This window comes from Ostrinia furnacalis, unplaced genomic scaffold (assembly GCF_004193835.3).
Source record: "Ostrinia furnacalis isolate ACB-3 unplaced genomic scaffold, ASM419383v2 OfSCF7542, whole genome shotgun sequence".
NCBI classification, from domain to species: domain Eukaryota; kingdom Metazoa; phylum Arthropoda; class Insecta; order Lepidoptera; family Crambidae; genus Ostrinia; species Ostrinia furnacalis.
The window spans coordinates 131,006-155,388 of NW_021137781.1; the positions used below are offsets into that span (position 1 = coordinate 131,006).

The 24,383-nt window shown below is 39.5% G+C and overlaps 2 protein-coding genes across 2 annotated transcripts; both read left to right on the forward strand.

Moving 5' to 3' along the window:
- Nucleotides 1-269: 269 nt before the first annotated feature.
- Ifrd1 (Interferon-related developmental regulator 1) lies at nt 270-14,683 on the forward strand. The gene is made up of 9 exons (XM_028321508.1): nt 270-571; nt 2,112-2,234; nt 4,999-5,249; nt 5,593-5,691; nt 6,456-6,563; nt 7,329-7,511; nt 9,066-9,242; nt 10,552-10,767; nt 12,382-14,683. The coding sequence occupies exons 1-9, from the start codon at nt 538-540 to the stop codon at nt 12,466-12,468; spliced, it is 1,278 nt and encodes a 425-aa protein (XP_028177309.1). The 5' UTR covers nt 270-537; the 3' UTR covers nt 12,469-14,683.
- Nucleotides 14,684-17,921: 3,238 nt separating this feature from the next.
- Nucleotides 17,922-19,577, forward strand: LOC114365050 (uncharacterized). The gene has a single exon (XM_028321501.1). It carries the CDS (start codon nt 18,045-18,047, stop codon nt 19,575-19,577), a length of 1,533 nt encoding a protein of 510 aa, XP_028177302.1. The 5' UTR covers nt 17,922-18,044.
- Nucleotides 19,578-24,383: the final 4,806 nt, after the last annotated feature.

A 24,383-nucleotide genomic window follows, 5' to 3' on the forward strand; every position in this document is an offset into this window, starting at 1 on the left:
CCACATTACTAAACTAAATGGTTCTGTCGCCATCTTATTCAATTTAATGAAACACCTACAAAAATATGATGATGCATCCTTAATTTTCATCATAATAAAATATTGTGGTGCAATTACTTTCCCCTGTGGTGCAATCTGTCTTTAAAATTTGTATAAAATGGCCGAGAATACCAACCCGTACCGATAAAATACCGTTATTTCGTTAATATTCCATATTTTTTATATAGCAACACCAGATTACAAAATGGCGTGCAATCGTTCCTCCCCTCCCGCCGATTCAAACAAAGTGACAGCGCATTGCGCAAAAAAACGAAGTTGAGTGTGCATGTTACACGGTTAAACATGTTAAAAAGCTTTTCTGAAATTTTAGTTTTATGTTACATTCGGTGCCCAAATCATTCTATAAGAACCGATATATTGAACTTTTCTCCTTCTTGATTAAGTGACAAACATAGTTAAAAATAAATAGTGAATATAAAATAAATTTGATTTTAACCTTACTTATCGTTAAGACAGCTGTATTATACAAAAATCACCATGCCTAAAGGAAGGAAAAAAGGATCTAAACACGGTGAGTTCTATTTTTTTTTTGTTTCATGTGGTTTGTGACGCGCATACACCTGGAATTTGCCAAGAATGAGATCACGCGGCGACCTTGTGGTCGTCGACTTTTCCGCGCCGTAATGACATGTCCACGTATATTATTGTGTACTGGATTTTTCTTGCCGTCCCATAATCACGTTGCTCGTATTTAGCCTCATAATGTTGTTTCAATTGCAATAAATACTTCTATCTTCAAATCCCCGTATCGTTCGTCCCCATTTCCTTAATTACTGCCGTTCTAGATGCAACGATTACTTTCGCGATTTCATAACTTGCGCGTTCTTCCCACATGGTGTTATTTTCCTTTGTTGATTATTGTTCTTAGATGTACAAATTATCCAATTCTATAACGACCTAAAACAACCGTATTAATTAACATAAATACAGCTCATAAAGCTGAGGGAGAACTGGTTTATATCGTAATAGGAGTATGGCCTTGATTACAGATGTTACAATTTTAGTAATGTGCTAATTTTTGCTATCATTCTTGATCACATTCAAAATGTCAAGTCTATTTAACACTAAAACCTGATAACATTTTCCATCCCATTCTTACACAATGATCATAATATCACTACTAAGAACCTATAAAAACATCCTATTGAGAAGTTTTCCTTTTACTAGTAAATAATGAAATTTTTATAAGCTACACCTTCTAAAACTCCTTACTTTGTGCATCAATGTTTTGCTTTCATCAAAATCTCCAACCTGAGAAGTGATGTTGCCTTCATTTTGTCAATAACTATTTTTAAATATGGCTGGTGCAAAAAAAAGGTCTTGTCATCTTTTGTTCAATAGTTTGTTTACAAGCTATACAATAAGCTCAAGTGCCAACATATGGCTTACCTACCTGTACGTAGAGCCAATTTTTATTTATATCTGTTACCATGTACAAACATTGTTTGGGTTTATTTTGTGACTCACACATAACAATGGCAGCCACCTTTTTTTATGAAGGAAGATGTGAGTAGGCTTCTACCACAAAATTGATTACTCAACATCCCAACTAATATTATAAATGCGAAAGTAACTCTGTCTGTCTGTCTGTTACGCTTTCCCGCTTAAACCTCGCAACCGATTTTGATGAAATTTGGCATAGAGATAGTTTGAGTCCCGGGAAAGAACATAGGATAGTTTTTATCCCGGTTTTTTAAACAGGGACGCGCGTGATAAAGTTTTTCTGTGACAGACAAAATTCAACGCGGGCGAAGCCGCGGGCGGAAAGCTAGTTAGGTCATAATGTTATTTTTGTATACTTCAATCCATTACTTGATTTATAAAAATGTTACAATAAAATAATAAATATTAATAAAGCCTTACAAAAAATGCCTAAAACAATTTATTGACTACTCAAAATTTGAAGCAGATACTGATGTTTTTGCAGCAATAAAACCAATATTAATTACTTTTTTAATATGTTGCAATAGTAAACTAAATAATACTAGTAATGCTAAGCTTCTGAATAAGACTTAATGATCTCAATCAAAAATGTGTCTCTTTCCCCACAGACAAGTACAGGAGTACGGAGCAGCCCAGTTCGTCAGACGAAGATGCTGGCATTGACATGACCATCGACAACTGTTCAGAAATATCCGCACAGTCCGACTCCAGGAGCAACCATGACGAAGCAGGTCAGTTTCATAACTTAACCTCAACTGTGTAACCGTTATCGGAATTTTTTATTCCAGAACCTTCTTATCTACTATTTCCTAAACTTTGAGAAGTCAAAGAAGAAGCTAAAACAAAAACCTATAGCATGCATTTATGTGATGTTTTCCTGAAAAGTATTTTATTTAGCATACCATAATATCTGTAATAATTTACTTACAGTCACATTTTGATTTACAAAATCAATTACACATTAAACTGTCAATTGAGATTTGAACTAGATAGTTATAATAAAATAATATACATAAAACAATTATATGTCTCAGGTACATTGTCTAAAATGTCAGTATTTGATAGAAAGATATTAATAATTTACACTAAAAAATATTTATTGGTATTAAACCATTTATATCTTGCAGTCATTCATTTAATGCTTAAAATGGACATTGGAGTTGTTTGTTGTTTATTGACAAATAATGACAGTCACGAGGGCTTATTATCTCAACAAATTACTCTGTAATTTCCATTATGAATAATAAATAAATAAATATAAATAAATAAATCTTTGGACAATTTCACACAGCGCCAGCTAGCCCCAAAGTAAGCAACTTAATGCTTGTGTTATGGGTGCTAGCTTAACGGATATTATTACTTACATATTTTTTTTAATACATACATATTATACATAGTAACACCCAGACCCGTCACAGAAATTAAAATTCATCACTTCAATTTCTGCCTTGCCGGGAATCGAACCCGGGACCTCTCGGCATAGTAGTCCGTTCTGAACCACCACACCAAACGGCCGACAAAATAATAATAATAATAATTTAGTTTAGAGAATGAATCAGATGTTTTGGCCAACTACCGTCATACGATCCATCAACGAATGTTTGATCAAGTGTGAGACAGTGAAAGTCGATGGCCTTTACATGTATTGAAGGCCTTCGTGCACGCACATTGACTGTTGTCATAGAGCAAGTCCCCAAGTGCATATTTAATAACAATTTATTTGCCAGAAGCAATTAGTAAATGACCATAATTTCTTAATTAGTTCTTAGGGTCAGTTTCTAATCTTTATTACATGTTTATCAGCAAGTGATGAAACAAGCCCCTAATATGCAGTGTAGACATTATCTTTAAGTATTTAGTTTGAATTCAAAAGCTGTTTGACTCACTTTCGTAATGCCACAAACATTGCCTAATGGTGTTTCTATGCGAGGTGAAATAATTACTTTACATAATTTGTAATTTCAGGGTTATCAGTCTATAAAAACTTTAGTGATAATGGTGATAACGCGTAGGTACGTGTGCGTGATTCATCAAATGTTAATGTTATACAAAGTTTGGAATTTTTGCTTACAATGTTGCCTAAAATAGTAATGGAATAACCAGAGTTAATTAATATTCTGATGAGGAAAGTTTCAATAAAATCAATTTATTTCATTGGTCGCATACCTATTTCAGAGGGAAAAATTAATAAATGTAATGTCAAGGCACTTTAACAAAACAACACTGCATCATGCATTGTGTTGATTATTGATTTTATAAGGCAACTTGTTATGATAGCCGATGCTATCTGCGTGTTGTCTGGAGAATACGCAACCTCTGTCTATTAATAAAACGTCAAGTCAAAGACGTCACAATACGTCCCACGTGCCGTAGCAAATACGTCATTCGCCATGGATGAAAGTATTTCACAATGTTTTGATTAGATAAGGCGCACTGGGGAAACACTGCTATCGATGACGCATAGGATTCGTCACTTGCTGGACCCTACGGCAATTTTCCCACGTATCGTGACGCAATCGTGGAACGATCCAATTTATTACTCGTGGAATACGTCACTGCTGCTCTCTAGGCAATGTTATGCAACGTCAATTGCTGCACCGCGTAATAATAGCAGTTTTATAACAGTCTCTATTCACATACTAAATCTATAATAAATAATAATAATAAATCTTTGGACAATTTCACACAGCGCCAGCTAGCCCCAAAGTAAGCAACTTAATGCTTGTGTTATGGGTGCTAACTTAACGGATATACTACTTATATACTTTTTTTTTTAAATACATAATATTATACATAGTCACACCCAGACCCGTCACAGAAATTAAAATTCATCATTTCAATTTCTGCCCGGCCGGGAATCGAACCCGGGACCTCTCGGCATAGTAGTCCGTTCTGAACCACTACACCAAATGGCCGACAGTCTGTCATCTCAGTCATACTATCGCTTTTTATCGTAATGAATGTATTTAACTACCTATTGAAAGTGAGAACAATATCCAAGAATATTTTTTACCTTAAAATATTAATTTGTAACAACAAAAACTGAAATTTAATTATCTTTTTATTAAAATCGATATTACTAGAGGTCATATTTGCTTTCAGTTTCAAATTGCTAATAAGCTTTATCCAAGGACTTCAGTTCCATGTATAGTTTACCTTTTTTAAAAAAGACCTTGAATTGACGTTTATACGTAACTAATTAGTGTACTGGCTCATTTTTGCTTTTCCATGATTTTCAGTGGCGATTATGGTCGCTAGAATATCCAATGAACTGCCAACCTTTTTGGTAACAACAAGATCCACTAAAAAGCAAGAAATACATATTACTAAAGACTGTTGCTGTCGCGCTCGCACACTCACTGCGGGCGCCCGTCGCACAGTCGCGACAGCAATATAATTACGCGCGAGCGATAAGGATGGGTAGTTGGGGTCATTGGACAAAATTCTACGTGCTCACGGATTAGGCTTTACAAACGTTATCTTTTAACTCAACAGCTACAGAAAGCGAAGCAGAGAAGCTAGACGAAAAAGTTCTGGAGCTTATCGACAATCTCACCGCGCGCTCGGCAGCCGCCCGCGCTACGGCGCTAGGCTCGCTGCGCAGCGCGCTACAGCGGCGCTACCTCGGTTCGCTTCTAGAGAACCAGCGCGCTACGCTAGCCGACCTCATCTCGCGCGCTATCAGGAAGGGCCGCGATGCTGAACGCAAGGCGGCTGCCGCTATTGCACCCCTGCTATCTTTACAAGTAAGTTAATATAAATAATTATAAAATAATCTTTATTTTCTCATCACAAACATTACAATCACACGAGTTATTCAATATAATTACATTAAAAAAAAGAGTTCATATTTATTTATTCACTTCGCAATGTGATAAATAGTTCTGGAGATGATCGACTATCTCACTTCGCGCTCGGTAGCTACCCGCGCTATTGCGCTACTCACATTCAGCTCAGCGCGCTACAGTTTTTTTGAGATCAATCATTTGTGATACACAAATAATTACTTTCAAAACAGAGCTTGCAATAGAAGTTTTATTGAGGTATATAACTACTAGACCTCTTTTTAAACTGTTCTTTTGTTTATAGATCGGCGAGGAAGGCATCGAGGAGTTTGTCGCAGAAGTGCGGCCGGCGCTCACCGCCACCTGTGTCGACCGCTCGGCCTCGCTCGAAACCCGCACAGAGGTAAACTCAACCTCTAAATCATTGGTTCCCAAAGTGGGGGGCGCAAAGACCCTTAAAGGGGGGCGCGGGCCATTTTTAAGAAACCTGCGACCGCTGAGTGAATGCATTCCAGACTGCTCGATACGACCAATCTTGATGCGGAACTTTGTATGGTCGAAATGGGGCGCGTCTCAATTAAGTTTGGGAACCAATGCTCTAAATGTTCCTTGTTTCGTATAATCCATTGACCAACTAGACTAGCCATTTAAAATGTGTTCCTTGTTTCGTAAAATTGTTTCTTGACCAGCTAGACTAGGATGCGCGCCGCGATAATCTTATCGTGGTTCGACAATTTTAGTGTATGGGATTATCGTCTTAAATTGATAAGGTCTTATCGCGGTACACGTCCTAACCCTGACGGGGTCAATTTGGTAGTTTTGGATTTTGAGCTATTGCGCCACTTGCTTATTATAATGCGCCCTCAACGATATTTTTATACACATAACTCTTTTTGATTTCATTATTCACTTTGTGGAGTGCTATAGAAAGATCCGTGTCAGATGTTTGTCAGCATTTTATGGTTTTCTAAGAAAATTACCTTAGTCTACTACTGGTGACACCGTTCACAAATATTTAAATATACAAAATGTTACCCTTGGTATCTTGAGTTAATAAATTCACTATTCACTGCTGAATAAAACATCAGGGATCTATGGTACACACTAAACTATTCCAGACGTGTTTGGTGCAATCAATGTAAATTAATTCACATAATTTTTGTCTAGTGCTGCTCGTCGCTCGCCGTGCTGTGCTACTTGATGGAGGAAGACGTCAATGAGATCGTCGAGATTATGAAAATGTACGAGACCATCTTCAGCAGAAGTTATCTGAAGGTAAGAATTTTCTAAATATTAACTGTTGTATAATTTCGCCTAATCGAACGCGAGCGACGTAAAACATTAAATGTACTTTCTAAATTAGTATTTATTTCCTTTCCGCATAACTTTCTGCATGCACAATTATAGGAGAAAATATTTTAAGTCATAATTAGCTATTTGACGCGAATGAGCACTCGTAATGTAAATGAAACCACGTTCTATAATTTATATTTTAATAGTGCTGCCTAAATCTAGATTTGCATGATACCATGACGTAAACACGGGACAGTGCGATCTATTGGTCGCCGTCAGTATTTTTTTTTAAATAAAATATCCTTAGACATTTTACACTGCGCTTCTAGTCCCAAACTAAGCAAAGCTTGTACTATGGGTACTAGACAACGGATATAAACATACTTAAATACTTTTTTTTGTAAATACATACTTATTATACGTAGAAAAAACCCAGTCCAATACAAACAAATATGTTCAAATGTTCATGCACACAAATGTTTGTACTGTGCGGGAATCGAACCCGCTACCTCCGGAATAGTAGTCCGTTTCGAACCACTACACCAAACGGCCGACAAAGCTATAGAGTGTTGGTAATGCATTTGAGTGGTGTGGCATTTGTGCAGCAAATGCTGTAGGTATTGCGATTACAATATGCGTCTACTAGACCCACAGCACTCCGTTTGTTTGTCACGCGGTGTTGCACAGCAGCAGGACAGCGCCATCTATTGCTCATCTTCATAACTAAGTTCCACTCTTGTTCCGCAGGGCGACGGCAGCGTCAAAGTGTCAGGGCCAGTGCTCGAAGAAGGCGCGTGGCACGCGGCGGCGTTGGACGCGTGGGCGCTGCTACTGAGCTTGCTGAGCGCGCCGCACGCCGCGTCGTTGTTACAAGCCACCGCGCCCGCTATGGCGCGCTTTGCTGAGCTTATGGCGGCGTGTAGCCTTGAGGTCAGTGTTACGTCATCATCGGTTTATTTATAAGGTGTTTTAGGTCAACGACGAGTGTACTGTGATGAGCGCGATCAAATCAATGACACTCTTTCCTTGCGGTCTAGCAGGATTCGACACAATGCGATGGTGTCCTGTGTCAACGACAGCCGTAGCGCGACGTCCTTATCTCTACTGCCGGCGCACGACTCCCTCTAATTTTATTGATATGCAAATGAAGGATTTGGCCTCCACTCCGTATGCTCTGGCCGAACGTCTTGGGATCTCTTAGTTCATCATTATCATCATCTCAGCCATAGGACGTCCACTGCTGAACATAGGCCTCCCCCAATGCTTTCCATGTTACCCGGTTGGTAGCGGCCTGCGTCCAGCGCTTTCCTACTACCTTTATGATGTCGTCGGTCCACCTTGTGGGTGGATGTCACACGTGGATCTCTTAGTTGCCCCTTACGAAATCCACGGGAAAAGTAGTAGTAGGGAAAAGGTAGTCCTATTCTATTCTGCCAAAACTACACGGCTACAAACAACATGTACAATGTGGCAAATATACCCAAAAATTAAGGTGTCAGACTAATGACTCATTATAAACGAATTTGATTACTACATAACTTGGCAATGTTTTAACTTACACTCGTATTATATTATTTCTTACCCTTAACTAACAAAGACATACTTTATCAACACACTACTAAACTCCACAATCCTAACAGGTGCGCCTAGCCGCCGACTCACCTGTAGCCATAGCGGAAGAGTGTACCGGCGTCAATACAGGCGACATATAGTTTTTTATTTGCTTCAACAAACAAAAATACACCTTATCAACACCCCACTAAACTCACAATCCCAACAGGTGCGCCTAGCAGCCGGTTCCGCCGTGGCCATCGCGCACGAGTGTACCGGCACATGCGTAGATTATAAAATAACCTTAACAAACAAAAATACACTTTATCAACACTCCACTAAAATTCACAATCCCAACGTGGCCATCGCCCACGAGTGTACAGGCGTCTACGCGGGCGATATACAGTGTTTCATTTGCACCTGTGACCTGTACTAATTATAAAACAACCCAACAAACAAAAATACACCTTATCAACACCCCACTAAATTCCACAATCCTACCATAGGTGTGACTAGCAGCCGGTTCCGCTGTAGCGTTCCATCGCCCACTAGTATACGGGCGCGGACGCAGGCGACATAAAATATTATATTTTTGCATACTTATTGTAACTAAACCTCAACAAACAAAAACATAGTTTATCAACACATCCCTAAAGTCCAAATTCCCAACAGGTGCGCCTAGCCGCCGGCTCGGCAGTAGCCATCGCGCACGAGTGTACCGGCACAGGCGTAGATTATAAAATAACCTTAACAAACAAAAATACACTTTATCAACACTCCACTAAAGTCCACAATCCCAACAAGTGCGCCTAGCGGCCGGCTTAGCGCAAGAGTGTACCGGTGCCGACGCAGGCGACATATAGTTTTTTATTTGCTTCAACAAACAAAAATACACCTTATCAACACATCCTTAAAGTCCACATTTCCAAACAGGTGCGCCTAGCAGCCGGTTCCGCTGTGGCCATCGCCCACGAGTGTACCGGAGTCGAAGCGTGCGAGGAGGTGCTGGCCCGATTAGGAGAGCTGGCCAAAGACTCGCACAAGTTCCGCGCTAAGCGGGACCGCAAGGTGCAGCGGGCTACCTTCAGGGATATTCTGAAGTATATGGAGGTGAGAGCGGTTTATTTGATTTTTAGCCAGATATAAGTAAAATAAACGTGACAGTCTAGTGCATTGGTTCCCAAATGGGGGGCGCAAAAACCTTTAAAGGGGGGCGCGGACCATCTGTGTACTCAAGTATAAAAAACCTGCGATCGCTGAGAGAATGCATTCCAGACTGCTCGATACGACCAATAAATAATCTTGACTGGAGGAGAGGGGGCGCGGAATTTTTTTGTATGGTCGAAATATGCGCGTCTTAAATTAGTTTGGGAACCGATGGTCTAGTGGTTGGTGAACTGGGCTGTGGACGCTGTATTGGATATGACCATGTCTTGCACTAAATCAGCATTTAATTACGCAGTCGATCTATCATTTTTATTGCAATATGGCATTTTTATGACTACTTCATAAGAAGTCATAATGTTTTCTTGACGTGCTGTTATTTGGAATATATTAGCTGGCTAATAACGCCCTGAAGGAAATGTGCGGGAAGCATTTCGTCAAAGAATTCTGCAGCTCACATTACAACAGATATGTCTAACGTATTTCATTTTCAAAAATATTTGTCGTGATAATTGTACTGAGTATCGGTTCAGTATCCTAACTTTAGTTTGGACAGTCACTTATAGATGGCGCTGTCCCGTTTCTACATCGCGGCAATCTCGCATTCCAGAAGCACAACGCGATACCGGCCAAAACAAATGTAAATGAATGCTTCTTCTCAGCACTGGCCCATTTATTGCCCCGAAGCAGTGGTATAGATGACCCACGCTGAACTGTCCCACCAAACTCAATGACAGGGGGGCGCTACCATCGTTCAACTATATGGTTTCCAACATGTCAAAAATCGGAACCAGCGATTCGGTATTGACGGTGGCGCTTCACTGTCAATGTCATGGATAGGACAGTTCAGTATTTTGGAATTATACTTTTGGCGCCTTGATACAACAACGCTACCATCCATTGAATTGTCTGATGTTTCAATAAATGATGATATTGTCTGTCGAAAAAGAGACATAAAGAGGCATAAAGTTCAATAAATTTTGAAAATACAAAATGGTTTGTTTCCCCGTTGCAGGAGGACGAGGTCCCCGAACTAGCCGTGCGCGTAGGCACCGAGTGCATCTGGTGCGCGTCTTTTTATGAATTACTAGCGGCCGCCCGCGACTTCGTACGCGTGGATCCTGTTTTACCCCCTTTTCCCGAATTTTCTTTGCTATAAACCTCACGGAGCCCGAGACCTTTCGTGCGCTCTGGAGTTATAGCGTCAGGGAGGAAAACCCGACTTATTTTTATATAGTAGATTTCCCCGTTGCAGGAGGACGAGGTCCCCGAGCTGGCCGTGCGCGTAGGCACCGAGTGCATCTGGTGCACGTCGTGGGGCGCACGCGCGTGCTACGGCGCGCTGGCGGGCGCGCTGGGCGGCGGGCTGGCCGCGCTGGCACCACACTCGCCGCCGCTGCGCCACGCGCTCGGGCTCGCAGACGCGCCCGTCACCGCTGCGCCAACGCAGAAGCTCAACAAGCTGCAGCGGGTATGTGGATATTTCCCCGTTCCAGGAGGACGAGGTCCCCGAACTGGCCGTGCGCGTAGGCACCGAGTGCATCTGGTGCGCGCCTTTTTTTTTTTTTTTTTTTTGTTTTTTTTTTTTTTTTTTTGAAGGGACGCGCGCTGTAGCTTGAGGAGCTTTTCCAGCTTCACCGGGCAGAGTGGCGAGTACAAAAGGTACTCTAGCCGTTTGGCGATCGTCGGTGCGCGTGCCGACGAGGCCGAGTGTGGGCTCGTCCGCGTCGGTCGCAGACCGACGTTCGCGATCGGGCCGTATCGAGCGCATAAGGCGCCCGATCAGTGGCGAACCCAACTAGAGGGTTGCCCACCGCGGTGTTGGACCAAAGTCCAGCCTACGGCGGGCTCACTCTAGTGGGCCCGATCGAGGGGACTACGGACGCGGCCTGAGGGCGCCACGGTAGGCTCGGACCTGGGCTCAGGCCGTGTCCGGGGGACGGATAGGGTGGTGCGCGTCGTGGTATGTATACAAGGTGTTTTTTCCATTTTCCGTGGCAGCGTTTATACCCGCGGTATGACAGATACACCAAGATGATGACTGCGATGACTGACAGCATAGCCAGAATAAAATTGGTGGTCGACATGTGGAACAAAAGCTGGTCAGTTGCGGCAGAATTCATGCCCCCCACAGCATTTTGGGCAATTACGACCTCTTGAGGTTGTACTTTACTGGAACCTTTTTCCATTGTTTTCCACTGATTAAACGTTCACCACGACGAAAAAAGTCAAGCGTATTGGACGCAGGTAAAGATGTGATTGGTTTCATTTTGATCACTTTTTAGGCACTTCAGTCACATTGTTCTAGATTCTAGATCACGCTCCATAAATGTAAGTCGGACTTTAGACACACGCGCGGTCAGCTCGAATGGCATGGGTCGCCATATGAGGAGTTCATAATCAAACACCCGAACTGAGTCAATCCCGTTTATTGAATGCACGATAAAATACAATGAAGCGACTTAAATATCTATAGGGTAAATGAGCATACACATGAATACAAGGGTTATTAGTACATACATCACAAGGTAAATGAATATATGAGCCGACACTAACGGCGCGCTGGCGGGCGCGCTGGGCGGCGGGCTGGCCGCGCTGGCACCGCACTCGCCGCCGCTGCGCCACGCGCTCGGGCTCGCAGACGCGCCCGTCACCGCCGCGCCGACGCAGAAGCTGAACAAGCTGCAGCGGGTATGTATACAAGGTGTTAGGTAAATGAATATATGAGCCGACACTAAGGCCTCAGCCTCGAACTTAGCGGGCAGCGGGGCGGCGGAGGCGGCGGCGCGGGAGCGGCAGGATCTTATGCGTAAAATCAAATAGACCGGTTCTCGAAAACAGCGGCGCGGCAGCGGGGTGGCAGCGGGCAACGAGCGGGCAGCGGCGAGGGAGCGGGCAACGAGCGGGCAGCGCACTCCTTCTTTTGCCCACAATAAATCGAGCGTAAGGAATAAATTTGAATCGAAATAAAATTGTCGCCGTTGTTCAGACATTTCGTTCGCGAATAAAAACAAATATCTCGACAACACAACCCACACAACACATTACAACACAACACATTATAATTATATTTTTTTCATTGCAGCATCTCCAAAACAGCGCAGCATCGAAGGCGCGTACGCTTGCCCGCAACAAGACCCGTGACAAGCGCACCGCCGCGCTCGTGGTCTGAGCTCACTCACTACAGATTGTTAGTACACAAACACTAAACGCCTCACACTCGACCGCTCGGACCGTAGACGACTCGTGGCAAACTATTTGTGACCGTATACTCGTGCAACATCTCTATTGCAAATGTATACACGCGATTTGCCAAAAGGCCAAGCATGAAGGCGCTTGCATAAAGAAACAGCTCCCCAGTACGAACGCGACTGCATCGAATCGGTGCCGGCTACTTTAGCCACGAAGTTGAATCAGCTGGTACTGGATACCTATTTCTGTATGCAAGCGCCCTTACTTATAAAATTCACACAGGTCGTTACTTACCCATCTCTACCTGTGAAAAAAAATTGTTTCGTATAAAACTTGAATTTTAGTTCAGTAGTTTACTGTAGATTGATCTATCGACAATATCACATACAATACTCACCCCATGTAAGTTGACTTGTCTTTAGATCATTTATACTGCCCATCCCTGGATACGAGTGTCAGACCGTCGAGCCCTCCCCTATGTTACAAGATTTCTACTCATTATGCATTTATTCTTATACAGGTTGTGGTCTGTTTGCACATGCTACAATTGAACTCCTATTTATCAACTCGATTGCATATTTATTATCTACTAACACGTAGGTTTGTCGCTGAATAGACCACAACCTTCTCGACACTCCTATCTGATCATCTAAGAGAAATAGTAACAGCATAGTGTGTAGAAAGCTCTAGTTATATTTCGCGAGGACGGATTAAGGATGGAAACTTTATTTTGAGGAAATCCAAAATTGGGAAAGGTCGAAAGGATGAGATTCCAATCGAGAATCGAATGTATCGATTTTATATGAACTATGTATTTCAGAATCTCTTCCGTCCTGAATCCGTCCTCTAACGACTTGGACGGCCGGTTCCGACGACGAAAAAAATGTTTGGCCGTTACTAGTATTAGGACGAAGCTTAGTGAACGCTAGCGGTTCGAACGAGCTAGTGTTAGCTTGGTAGGCTAGTTATCGAACCAAAGAGACGTTTTGAAAACTACAAAACGTCGGAATCGGCCCCGCCGTGTCGACTGAATTAGTTTACGATATTCATTAGTTGCGCACCACTAAACGTTACGTCATATCGATGAACTACAAAAACGGATGTATCGAATGCGGTGTTTGTACGTCATTCGTTTACGACGTCGATGTATTTCAAAATAGTTTATATTATACGATTGATGTTTTCATACCATTTTGTATTAATAACGCATCTTTGCTTACTCCATATCTTGGTGATTTGGGCTAAGGTTATCCCGAATAGTAACTTATTTTAATTGTTGCGCGACTACTGCCATTACTTTTATTACGATTTTTAGCGAATTATTCTAATCTAATTAATTATACTTTGTTATATTATTGATATTTTTATATCAAAAGGACGGTAAGTCGGAGGGGTTTTGATATGTTGCTAATTGATTACAGTTTATTGTCGCATGATTCCCCTATATTACCACAATTGTGATGTTTGAACTTTTGTTGTATTAGATTTGTGTTAATTCAGTAAATAATCAAGTTGTGGAGTAAGGGACATTTATTTTAATGGTTGATATATAACAACGCGGCGTCTCTATGCAGCCGTCGCGCATAAACTTCTTTGTAAATATTATTTTAATTCGTATTCCTGTTGCGGACACCTCGAGAATGTACATTAATTAGTCTTAGACATACGGAACGTTGAAATAATATTTATAACGAGACATTCGGTAGTTTCATTTGAATTTTCCCTGTTAGACCCTTGTTAAATCTGTAGTTAATCTTTTAAAATTTTAACATAAGTAGGTTTTTTAATAAAAACAACAATGTAAACACATGACTAGCTTTATTTTCAGACATTTAAATCGTTTCCTATCGATCCCTGCATACAAATCTTACATAGAGTCGTGGTCGAACCATTATACAACAGTCATTCGTTCCTTACGCGCTAACACCGCCCCAGTGTGTGGACTGCACTCCGGCGAGGGCTGACTAGGGAACTGTAGCCGGGGTGTAGCTGACACATACATTACACAGGAATGAAGTCCACACATTTCATTGCTACATTTAAACATCTGATAATGGAACAAATCGTAGACTTACCTAGATTGGTATAAAAGTATATAAGCTCATGTGTCAGACCAAAACTACTGTAGCTACAAAATTTTGAATTTTTCATGACGTATCTTCTACCGCGTATTCCACATTGAAATCTCGGGTGAATGTGAGGTAAACAAGCGTTTGTAGATAGGTAGGTACTTTGGAAATGTGCATCCATATGAGAGCCGCACTTGAACCTAGTACCATTGCACACGATCTCACCCGCGCTTTCATCGTGAATCAGACCCTAGAAGATAGGTCTTAAAAAATTAGTTGTTACAGAAAATAAATGAGTGTACTAAATAAATGTAACTTATTTCTCTTAAATCATAGGATAGTGTGACGTGCTCGGACTGTTACGAGCACTGTGTACAGTTGGTCTTTTAGAGTAGGCGCACACCGTTGATTTTTAGTTGGCCGATAGTTGGGCCCGATTTAAAATTGTATGAAGAATCGGCCAAATCGAATCGGCTTAGTGTGCGCACTCCCATACATGCCCATACTGATCAACTGCCCGACTAAACTATCGGCCGACGAAAAATTACGGTGTGCGCCTACTCTTAAGGTGCAATTCATCTCCGAGAATTAGTGCATTAAGACAACTGCATAAAAGCCAATCTAGGCATTTTTTGTTATTCACAAGATGGATTAGAATACACGACTATCTGATCGTTCAGAGATAATTGTCCTTGCCTGTGTTCACATTCCTACAACAACAAAACGGATGGGGGACCAACCTGAGCTACAGTTTGCCAGTAAACATGGAGACACTCATTATAAATACCTTACTTAACACCTAGTGGTTACATTTATATATTGTGGTCTTGTGACACCAACATCCACATGCGAATGTTGCTCGAGTCGCATTCAACACTGCTGCAATAAGTCCTGCCTAGAGGACCAGGGACGCGGTGTGAAAGGACTGAAGTCGATGGCAGTAGACATTGTGAAGAACTCAGTTTCTATTGGCCAGAAGTTCGCTTGCCATCATTATATCGAGTTGACTTGATGACAGTCATAAAACGGTTTTTTATTATATAATATCTCGAGCAACAATCGCAATTTACACAACATTTATACCTTATCATCTAGTGCAATTCCGCAAAAATATACACAATGCAAAAATATAAATAAACCTTTTCAATATAACTGACAAAAATAATATAAGTTTAATAATATTACTACTCAATAAAGGCAATTTGATGGATGATCTTACGTACTTTACATTTAAAAAATAAACTATTTAATTTGTAGGCACGGACTAAAAAGCCAACATTGGATTTCATATTTCCATAAAGTATGAATTTACATTTATGTATTTGGAAGTTAACTAACTTTAAGGCTTTTGTCAATGAGCACGAAACTATTGTCAAATTGATAAAATACTCGTGTTTCACTAAGTTACACTAATTTATTTAAATAACAATGGACATCAAGTTACCTTTAGTTATCCCAAATTAATCACAACGTCCGTGAGTAGGTACTTATTTGCTCTGAAACACAACCAGATGTTTTCATCAAATAACATGAATAAGAGGTATGTTTCGTGTTTTAAGGCAACGACAAAGGCAGTTTTTATCTGCTATTTAATACCAGAATTATAAAAATATATAATTTAATAGTATAGGTTCCGTACGTTCAGTAAGAACTGTAGATAAGAATCTATAAATAAAAGCCTATAAAAAAGAAGTTGCATTATTCTCGAGTGGGCACTAAGTTAATGTCTGATCTCAAAAAAAAGTCTAAAAAAGCTGTCAAGGACAGAAAAAAGTAATTTAAAATAAAAGAATAAAACGTCACTTTTCCGTCAACCGAAGAAAAATATGGTTTTATTTGCTCTCTTCTNTACTTAAATGTGGTGTTGGGCATTTACTTTTAAAAATATCTATGGATACTAGTGATGCTAGCTGAAAACAGTATTTTGTATACTTTATTTTTGTTCAACAGTAAAAAGTATAATTTAGTGAAAAACAGTATAATACTGTTCAAAACAGTATAGTTGGCAACCCTAGTTGTCGGGCACTTGTGCAACGTTCCCGAACAACTCGCACGTCAATTGTTTCGCATTTCTTTTATTTTTAATCTATTTTAGCATTATCTTTAGCTTTTGACATTCCTCTTCCCCGAAAGCAAACGATCGAGGTTTCACTGCGTCCGACCTCATTATGCTAATGAGCCTCGATTGCCCTCCCCCACGATTCCTGAGCCCTCATTGAGTTACCTGTAAAATTGATACACCTGTCTTAATTAGTTTCTTTTACATTTTAAGTGGTCGGCTCTAGGGAGCAGAAAGGTATCATTGTTTTTGGCGAATTCATGTTTCACTTGACAGCACAGAGTACAATTTTGTTGCTAAGTATCTCGTATTACAAATACAGAAGATTGCACAATGTTTATTTGACATACACCAAGCTTTAACACTGATTTTAAACACACTGTTGCACTGTTGTCTACTCAATACCTGGTGTAAAATAGGAGATTGGAGCATAGGTACGAAAAGTTGCTTACAAATAGGTTCGATTGTTATTTGGTGTCACCATAGCATAACCAAATAATAACATAAATCCTAATAATGACCATCTTTGTCTACAAGTAAAATACAAGAACTTTCCTATGTTTGTTCCAAAATAATATTTCCAACTCATTCCTTAGGTACCTACTACACAAAATCAAATAGAAGTAGGGTTAGTTCTAACTTCTAACTTATTTGCTTGCTCTATGTTCGGGTTTACTATGTAACAAATATTGTAGCAGTCATTTGGGTTTTATGTGTGTGCCCAATAGTTAAGCTTTCGCAAACTTTGCTGAGCCAATCGCGAGTAAACAAACGCTTTCAGTTTGTTGTTTGAATTTGAACTATAACTGGTACAGCAGTAGCTACTACAGCTTTAAATTTGGTTCAGTGAATTTTAATACTTTTGAACAGCAACTTAGGTTCAAACTTGCTAGATTCCTTCACTGAAATTGTCGTGTAGATTGGATCTATTACCTGTCCAGCTGTCCACCATTTAAAAAATACCACGATTAAAAATAATTAAGATAAATTAGTATGTTAAATTGTTCTTTAGAGCTTATTAAAAAAATGTTGATACTTTTTACGAAATCACCCTGTATAGTGTAAATTAACTGCAGCACTTGAATCTCATTACAATTTTACATGGTAAGATTTAAGGCAAAAGTACATTTCCTTCTACTAAACTCAAGAAAGTATCTTTATGTCAAGGACAGAAAAAAGTAATTTAAAATAAAAGAATAAAACGTCACTTTTCCGTCAACCGAAGAAAAATATGGTTTCATTTGCTCTCTTCTAATACGAAATATTATGCAGATAATCATTTGGTGACCCTTATGAAGTGTTTCACGTGATTTACCTACGTTACAGGAATTTAAGTCGTTTTTGCGTGCTCAAGCTGACCTTCAAGAGACACTGGACCAGGCAGGTACCGGTTCCAGTGAACAGCCTTCCACCTCGGCGCGGAAGGTCATGCTGGCCACGTCCTCTCCTGGCTCTCAGAGTAAGGTACCACCTAACAACAATACCAATACCCGTCGTAATCAATGTCCTAATTGCAAAGAGAGTCACTACATCAACCAATGCTCAAAGTTCTTGGCTCTGAAAGTACCGTCACGCATCCAATTGATTAAGAAATTAGGCCTTTGTCTTAACTGCTTAGGTTCAAACCATATCTTACCAAATTGCAAATCTTCGAACTGTCGAACCTGTAAACGAAAGCACCACACTTTATTACATATTACTCAAAATGACACTCCACAACCGAGTACGTTACCACAGCCACAGTTATCAACTATGTATAACCCAGAACCTATTCGTACCAATGCTGAATCTCAATCAGTAAACTTATTTACAAACCAACAAATAACCAACACCACTTTAGGCACGGTTGATAACAATTTACCAATTCAACACAAAGCGATTTTGCTTTCTACTGCGCAAATAACTGTTGTAGATATCAATAACCAATTACATACAATGCGAGCCTTGTTGGACTCAGGTTCACAGTCAAACTATATTACTCAAAGTGCATTTAATAAATTAAATTTAAAGGCACAAAAATTAGATATGGAGGTCATTGGGTTTAATGAAAATGTAACCAAAATTAACCAATTGTGCAACCTAAAAGTAAACTCAATGGACAATACATTCTCTACCAATTTGTCTTGCTTTATTGTACCTAACATTTGTAGTTTGCCTTCGTACTTACCAAGTGCGCAGGGTCTAAATATACCTAAACGAATTAATCTTGCAGACGCCTCATTCTATAAAGGGGGTGAAATCGATATCATCATCGGTGCTGAACTATTCTACCAACTACTATGCATTGGCCAACACTGTCTCGGAGACGGTTTACCAATTTTACAAAGAACTCGATTAGGTTGGGTGGTTTCAGGCTGCGTCTCTGTAGTAAACAAACCCTTACAAGTAAGATGCAATTTTACTCTTAATTCAAATAATTTTTTGAGAGACTGTGACCAGATATTGAAATCTCCAAATGATGATACCACATATTGTGAAAATGTCTTTGCGACACACACAAGAACAGCTGATGGTAATTTCACTGTCAAAATGCCCCTTCAGGAGCCTGTCACAAGTCTCGGGTCATCTCTACCAATTGCATACAAACGATTTCGATCACTAGAATCTAAATTTGAGAAAAATCCAGAGTTTAAAGATAAATATGTAGAGTTCATGGACGATTTTATAAATGCAGGGCATATGATTGAGAAAACAACCTCTGAGCCTTGTAATTACTTACCTCACCACGCAGTCTTGAACCCTCAAAAAACAACAACACCTTTGCGAGTAGTTATTGATGCATCCTGTAAAACCAGTAGTGGAAAGTCTTTGAATGACATACAACACAAGGGTACAATGGACCAAGATAGTTTGGATAATATTTTGATACGATTTCGAAAACACAAATATGTTATTAGTGCAGATATAAAAAAAATGTATAGGAACATATTTATTGACCCAACACNTTTGCATTTGTGTTAAGATTTATTCACAATTGTAGAGATCCAAAAAACAAATTAACTACTTCATTGTCAGCCCTAGAGTTGAACGATGCTTTAATCAAATTAATACAATTTGCACAGATTCAGTCGTATGCTACCGAATATAATTTACTTAGTAAAAATAAACAATTACCGAGGTCATCGAACTTATTGTCCTTGAATCCCTTTATTGACGAGGGGGTTATGCGTGTGGGGGGTCGTTTAGGCCAGTCTAACTACAACTACGATAAGAAACACCCCATAATACTACCACGTCACCACCCACTTACAGAGTTGATAGTTGTTGACTTTCATAAGCGATTGTTGCATGCAGGCCCGCAATTATTATTGTCATCCATACGTGAGCAATATTGGCCTGTGCACGGCAAGCAACTAGTAAATAAAATAGTACATAAATGTGTGACGTGTTTCAGAGCTAAGCCTAAGGTAACTACACCGATTATGGGTAACCTACCCCCATCGCGAGTTAACCCTGCACTTCCCTTTGTATTGACAAGCGTTGATTACGCGGGCCCATTTCATATTAGGGACAGGAGAGGACGAGGATTCAAGGCAAGTAAATGCTATATCGCTGTATTTGTGTGCTTAACAACCAAGGCTGTTCACATAGAGCTGGTATCTAGCTTGGAAACCAATAACTTTCTCGCGGCTTTTAAACGATTCATATCCCGTAGGGGAAAACCAAAAGAAATGTTGAGTGATAATGGCACAACATTTCATGGAGCTAACAATGAGCTTAAGGAATTGTATAATTTTCTAAGGGATAGCTTGGATGAGTTTACAACCTCATGCGCTAGTGAGGGGATTATCTGGAAATATCTGCCTGGTTACACCCCGCATATGGGGGGGTTGCATGAGGGGGCTGTAAAGTCTTGTAAATACCATCTGAAACGAGTATTAGGTAATTCTTTGTTGACTTTTGAGGAGTTCGCAACCGTTCTCACTCAAGTAGAATCCATTCTTAATTCTCGGCCCTTGTGTCCGTTGCCTAATTCAGCTAATGATGAAATATTTTGTTTGACGCCAGCCCACTTCTTGATAGGCAGAACACCCATTTCGATACCTGACTATAATTATACAGACGTGCCAATGAGCAGATTGACACACTATCAGCAGTTGCAACAGCTGTACCAAAGCTTTTGGCAGCGTTGGTCGAGGGACTATATTGGACTTCTGCAGACCCGTACCAAGTGGAGGAGCTCAAAGGGCATCAGTCTACGTGATGGCACCATCGTACTCGTGAAGGATGACCGGCTGCCCCCGAACCAATGGAAACTAGGACGCATCGTTAACTGCTGCAAGGGGAAGGACGGAGTCACGAGGGTTGCGGAGATCCACACTTCAGGGGGAGTCATCAAACGCGCGTTCAACAACATTTGTCCACTACCTATAAATGGAATTGATTAATTATTTAAGTTTATTACCTACTAAGTTTCAATATTATCTTAAGTTAATATGTATGTATATTGTTTGTATTAATTTAGAGTCAAATTTCCTATTGTTGTTTCAATTACCCACTTAGGATTAGTAGGTATGTGTGAAACCTGGGTGTCTGGAACCTTTTTTCATGGATTAACAAACTTAAATTTATTTCAATTGATTAAACTTATTATTACCAGAGACCTAGATTTTACTGGATAAGGTTTTGTAGTTCTGTATTAATAATGCCTGTGGTGGCAGCATGTCAAGGACAGAAAAAAGTAATTTAAAATAAAAGAATAAAACGTCACTTTTCCGTCAACCGAAGAAAAATATGGTTTTATTTGCTCTCTTCTAATACGAAATATTATGCAGAATCAAAAGCATAGCTAAAGTTATTCGTTTAAAACGAAAAATTTTGCAAACTATATGTACAAGAAACAATGCAAATGTTTGAAAACCCACCCGGTTTAAGCGTGTTTAATACCCATGACAAATAAATAGCTATCTATGGCACCTGTCTGAAGCTACTACATCAATATTAAAATTATTCACTATTGTAATTCCAAATTGCAACATATGTACTTTGGTATCGAGTGATAACGAGACCATACCATAGCGGTTTTTGTGAAACGTTCTTCGTTTTGTTTACGTTGAAAAAATACGGTTTGTCCGCAAAATACAAGAGCTAAGACTACCGCATAGATTTAAAAAAACTGACAACGTGCGCATACGTCGTTCGTTACACCCTAAGTGGCCGTAAGTTGACAACAAAACCTTATTCCAATTGTAACTAAGTCGTGTCGCGAACTTTTTGGCTACTTGGGTGTCACGAACTATTTGACGCTGACTGTACACACAGGTGCTGCCTCACCGGGAGCATTCACGTGTAATGTAACATTATAGACTCGAATCTGAAACGCTACATTACACGCGAATGCCCCGGTGAGGGAGCGCCTCAATTAAAAACGTTTCGGGAAAACCGTCAAATATGAGCCCTCTATAAGACATTAAATATACGGATAGATACATAATAAGTATACATAATAACTACGAAATTTACCACCTAATACATAAACATTTAAACACTGATTTAGGCCTTATTAGATAAGTTACACATAATAATGAGTTAAAAATGCAACAAAATATATTTGATGGAATATTTAAGTAAATATATAACCACTTAGAAGAATTTGTGCGAACAGCAAGCAATAACACAAGCGAAAACAAAAATCAACTAAAGTATTAACGATCGCATACTCAAACAGAAAACCAGGACTATGGTTTCAAATACGCCAAATTATGTACAAAATAAGCGTTCGAGTTAAAGTACTCTTTAGATACTGGACCTCATGCCTACAGAATGTACGCTACTTGTACATTGGGTGTTACCGAGCGACGAAAACCATCCATGAAGTCTACTTAGAAATATTCTGAGCAAATTTTGGTACGTTAGAACAGAGTTCGAACGTTCTTTGGTTTACACAACACTAGTAAGCTAGCGTCGAGTGCCGAAAACGATGTTCTGCCTGTATACAATATTGTAATAATATGGGCCCTAGCACATACCAGTAAGTAAGGGCTACTTTTGCGATGTAACTGTCATTCTAGAAGTCCATGTATTGTTTAATGAATGATCTTAGAAATATTGATGTTTTTTTTTAGTTTCCTCAACATTCCCCTTTATCTTATTACAGCATAACATCCAATTTCGTTCATCTATAAATTACGTACAAACGTACATGGTCATTATTTTCCAAATTCAATAACAACAAATGTTTGAAGTTTTATTTACACTAGGTCAATTCAGAATCTTTTCGATACTGCAGTTGTTTGTGTAGTTAATTTGCGACGTTCGTTTATTTATCAAATAGAGAAACGACGTCATTCTTCCCGAATTCAACTTTATGACCAAATCTTACGTTCTAGAAACATTTACAAAAAATAGGAATGGTCAATCCTCCCTATCAATATGGACATAATACATAAGGCATACTTAACCTGGGAATCATCCGTAAATGTTTAAAATTATACACACATTTATTGACTTGTCACTTACACAAGTCATAAATAGACGAATATTCAGTTAGAACTACAGAATTATATATGTATGCATAATATTTTATTTTAACACCTAAAAATCATAGATTTTGTATACTCAAAAACAATTATATGAAAATATCCTCTTATTTAAATCTCTTTCGCAACAGTTTTAAGAGAATTTAAGATTGTATAAGCTGCCTAATTGTGGGATATGTAACGGGACTACATGTTCTAAGGTATTAACTACATCTACGATACATTTATTTATATATTAATTCTTATTATTTATAGCCTACATAATCGTACCAAGCCTACAAAAATTAACGAATTCCTGTTTTGTGGGCATGACTAGAAAAATAATTGCGAAACTAAACGTCTTTACGTAAAGAAAGACTTCCTATTCCTTGAGTGTGCGTACAAAGAAAATGAGGCATTGAATATTTGTAGCTTTTGGTGGCAAACAAACCTTAATAATGACACACAGTGAGCAAAGCTATTTTACAAGCAGTGTACTTAGGTACCTAGCCTAATCTAATGATGATATAAGATGATGAAGATGGTTTTTACAATATTATAGACTAAAATTAACAACTACTTTCATCACTACAAATCTACGGATAAGTGAAGACTATAATATACGTTTACAATATCGTTATTTCGATTTGAAACGTAGTGTACTTATTGTAAGGTATAGTAGACTACCTATTTAGGGCCCACTTTCATAAACCATCTCTGAGCAAAACTAACGTATAACATTAGTTTCAATTGACATAATATTAATATACTCGTATTCAGTGACTTAAAAGTGGGCCTCTGCCTCATTTGTGACTCGCGTCAAGTCATTTTCTATAGTTGGTTAACCCTAAAAAGATGTAAGGCTTCTTATACATGAGCGTAAGGTGGCGACAGCTGCCTTTGCCACTGCCGTCAGCTATGAGCCGCTCGTGTATATAAGAAGTCTTATATGTATACCCTGATTCGTCAACTGTTCCGAGTTAAAGACGAGAGACAGGCGTATGAACTAATGGTTTCTACATCGGGAACCCGTCCCGTTTAACCTATAAATCTAGAAACGGACAGACGAGCTGTCACTTACTACACACACATATTGAATATGCTATCGTCTTGCTAAGATCATTTGACCTGTGGTTTTCAGGAGCACAAAGTCATTGACCAAATAGGAGCCGTGGAAAATATCATTTAGCTTTTTCTATTAGAATTAGTGCTCCGTAGGTCACGTGATCTAAGTAAGGCGTTTAAACAATACACCAAAGATTACATAATCGATATAAATATACTTCAACTACAATATTTTACAACCTTA

What these genes read in the sequence shown, in the direction of transcription:
- Ifrd1 (XM_028321508.1), top strand. Translation starts at nt 538, where the DNA reads ATGCCTAAAGGAAGGAAAAAAGGATCTAAACACG. An exon ending in GAAAAAAGGATCTAAACACG is followed by an intron (nt 572 to 2,111) that starts GTGAGTTCTATT and finishes CTTTCCCCACAG; the next exon opens with ACAAGTACAGGAGTACGGAG. An exon ending in TGGCGGCGTGTAGCCTTGAG is followed by an intron (nt 7,512 to 9,065) that starts GTCAGTGTTACG and finishes ATTTCCAAACAG; the next exon opens with GTGCGCCTAGCAGCCGGTTC.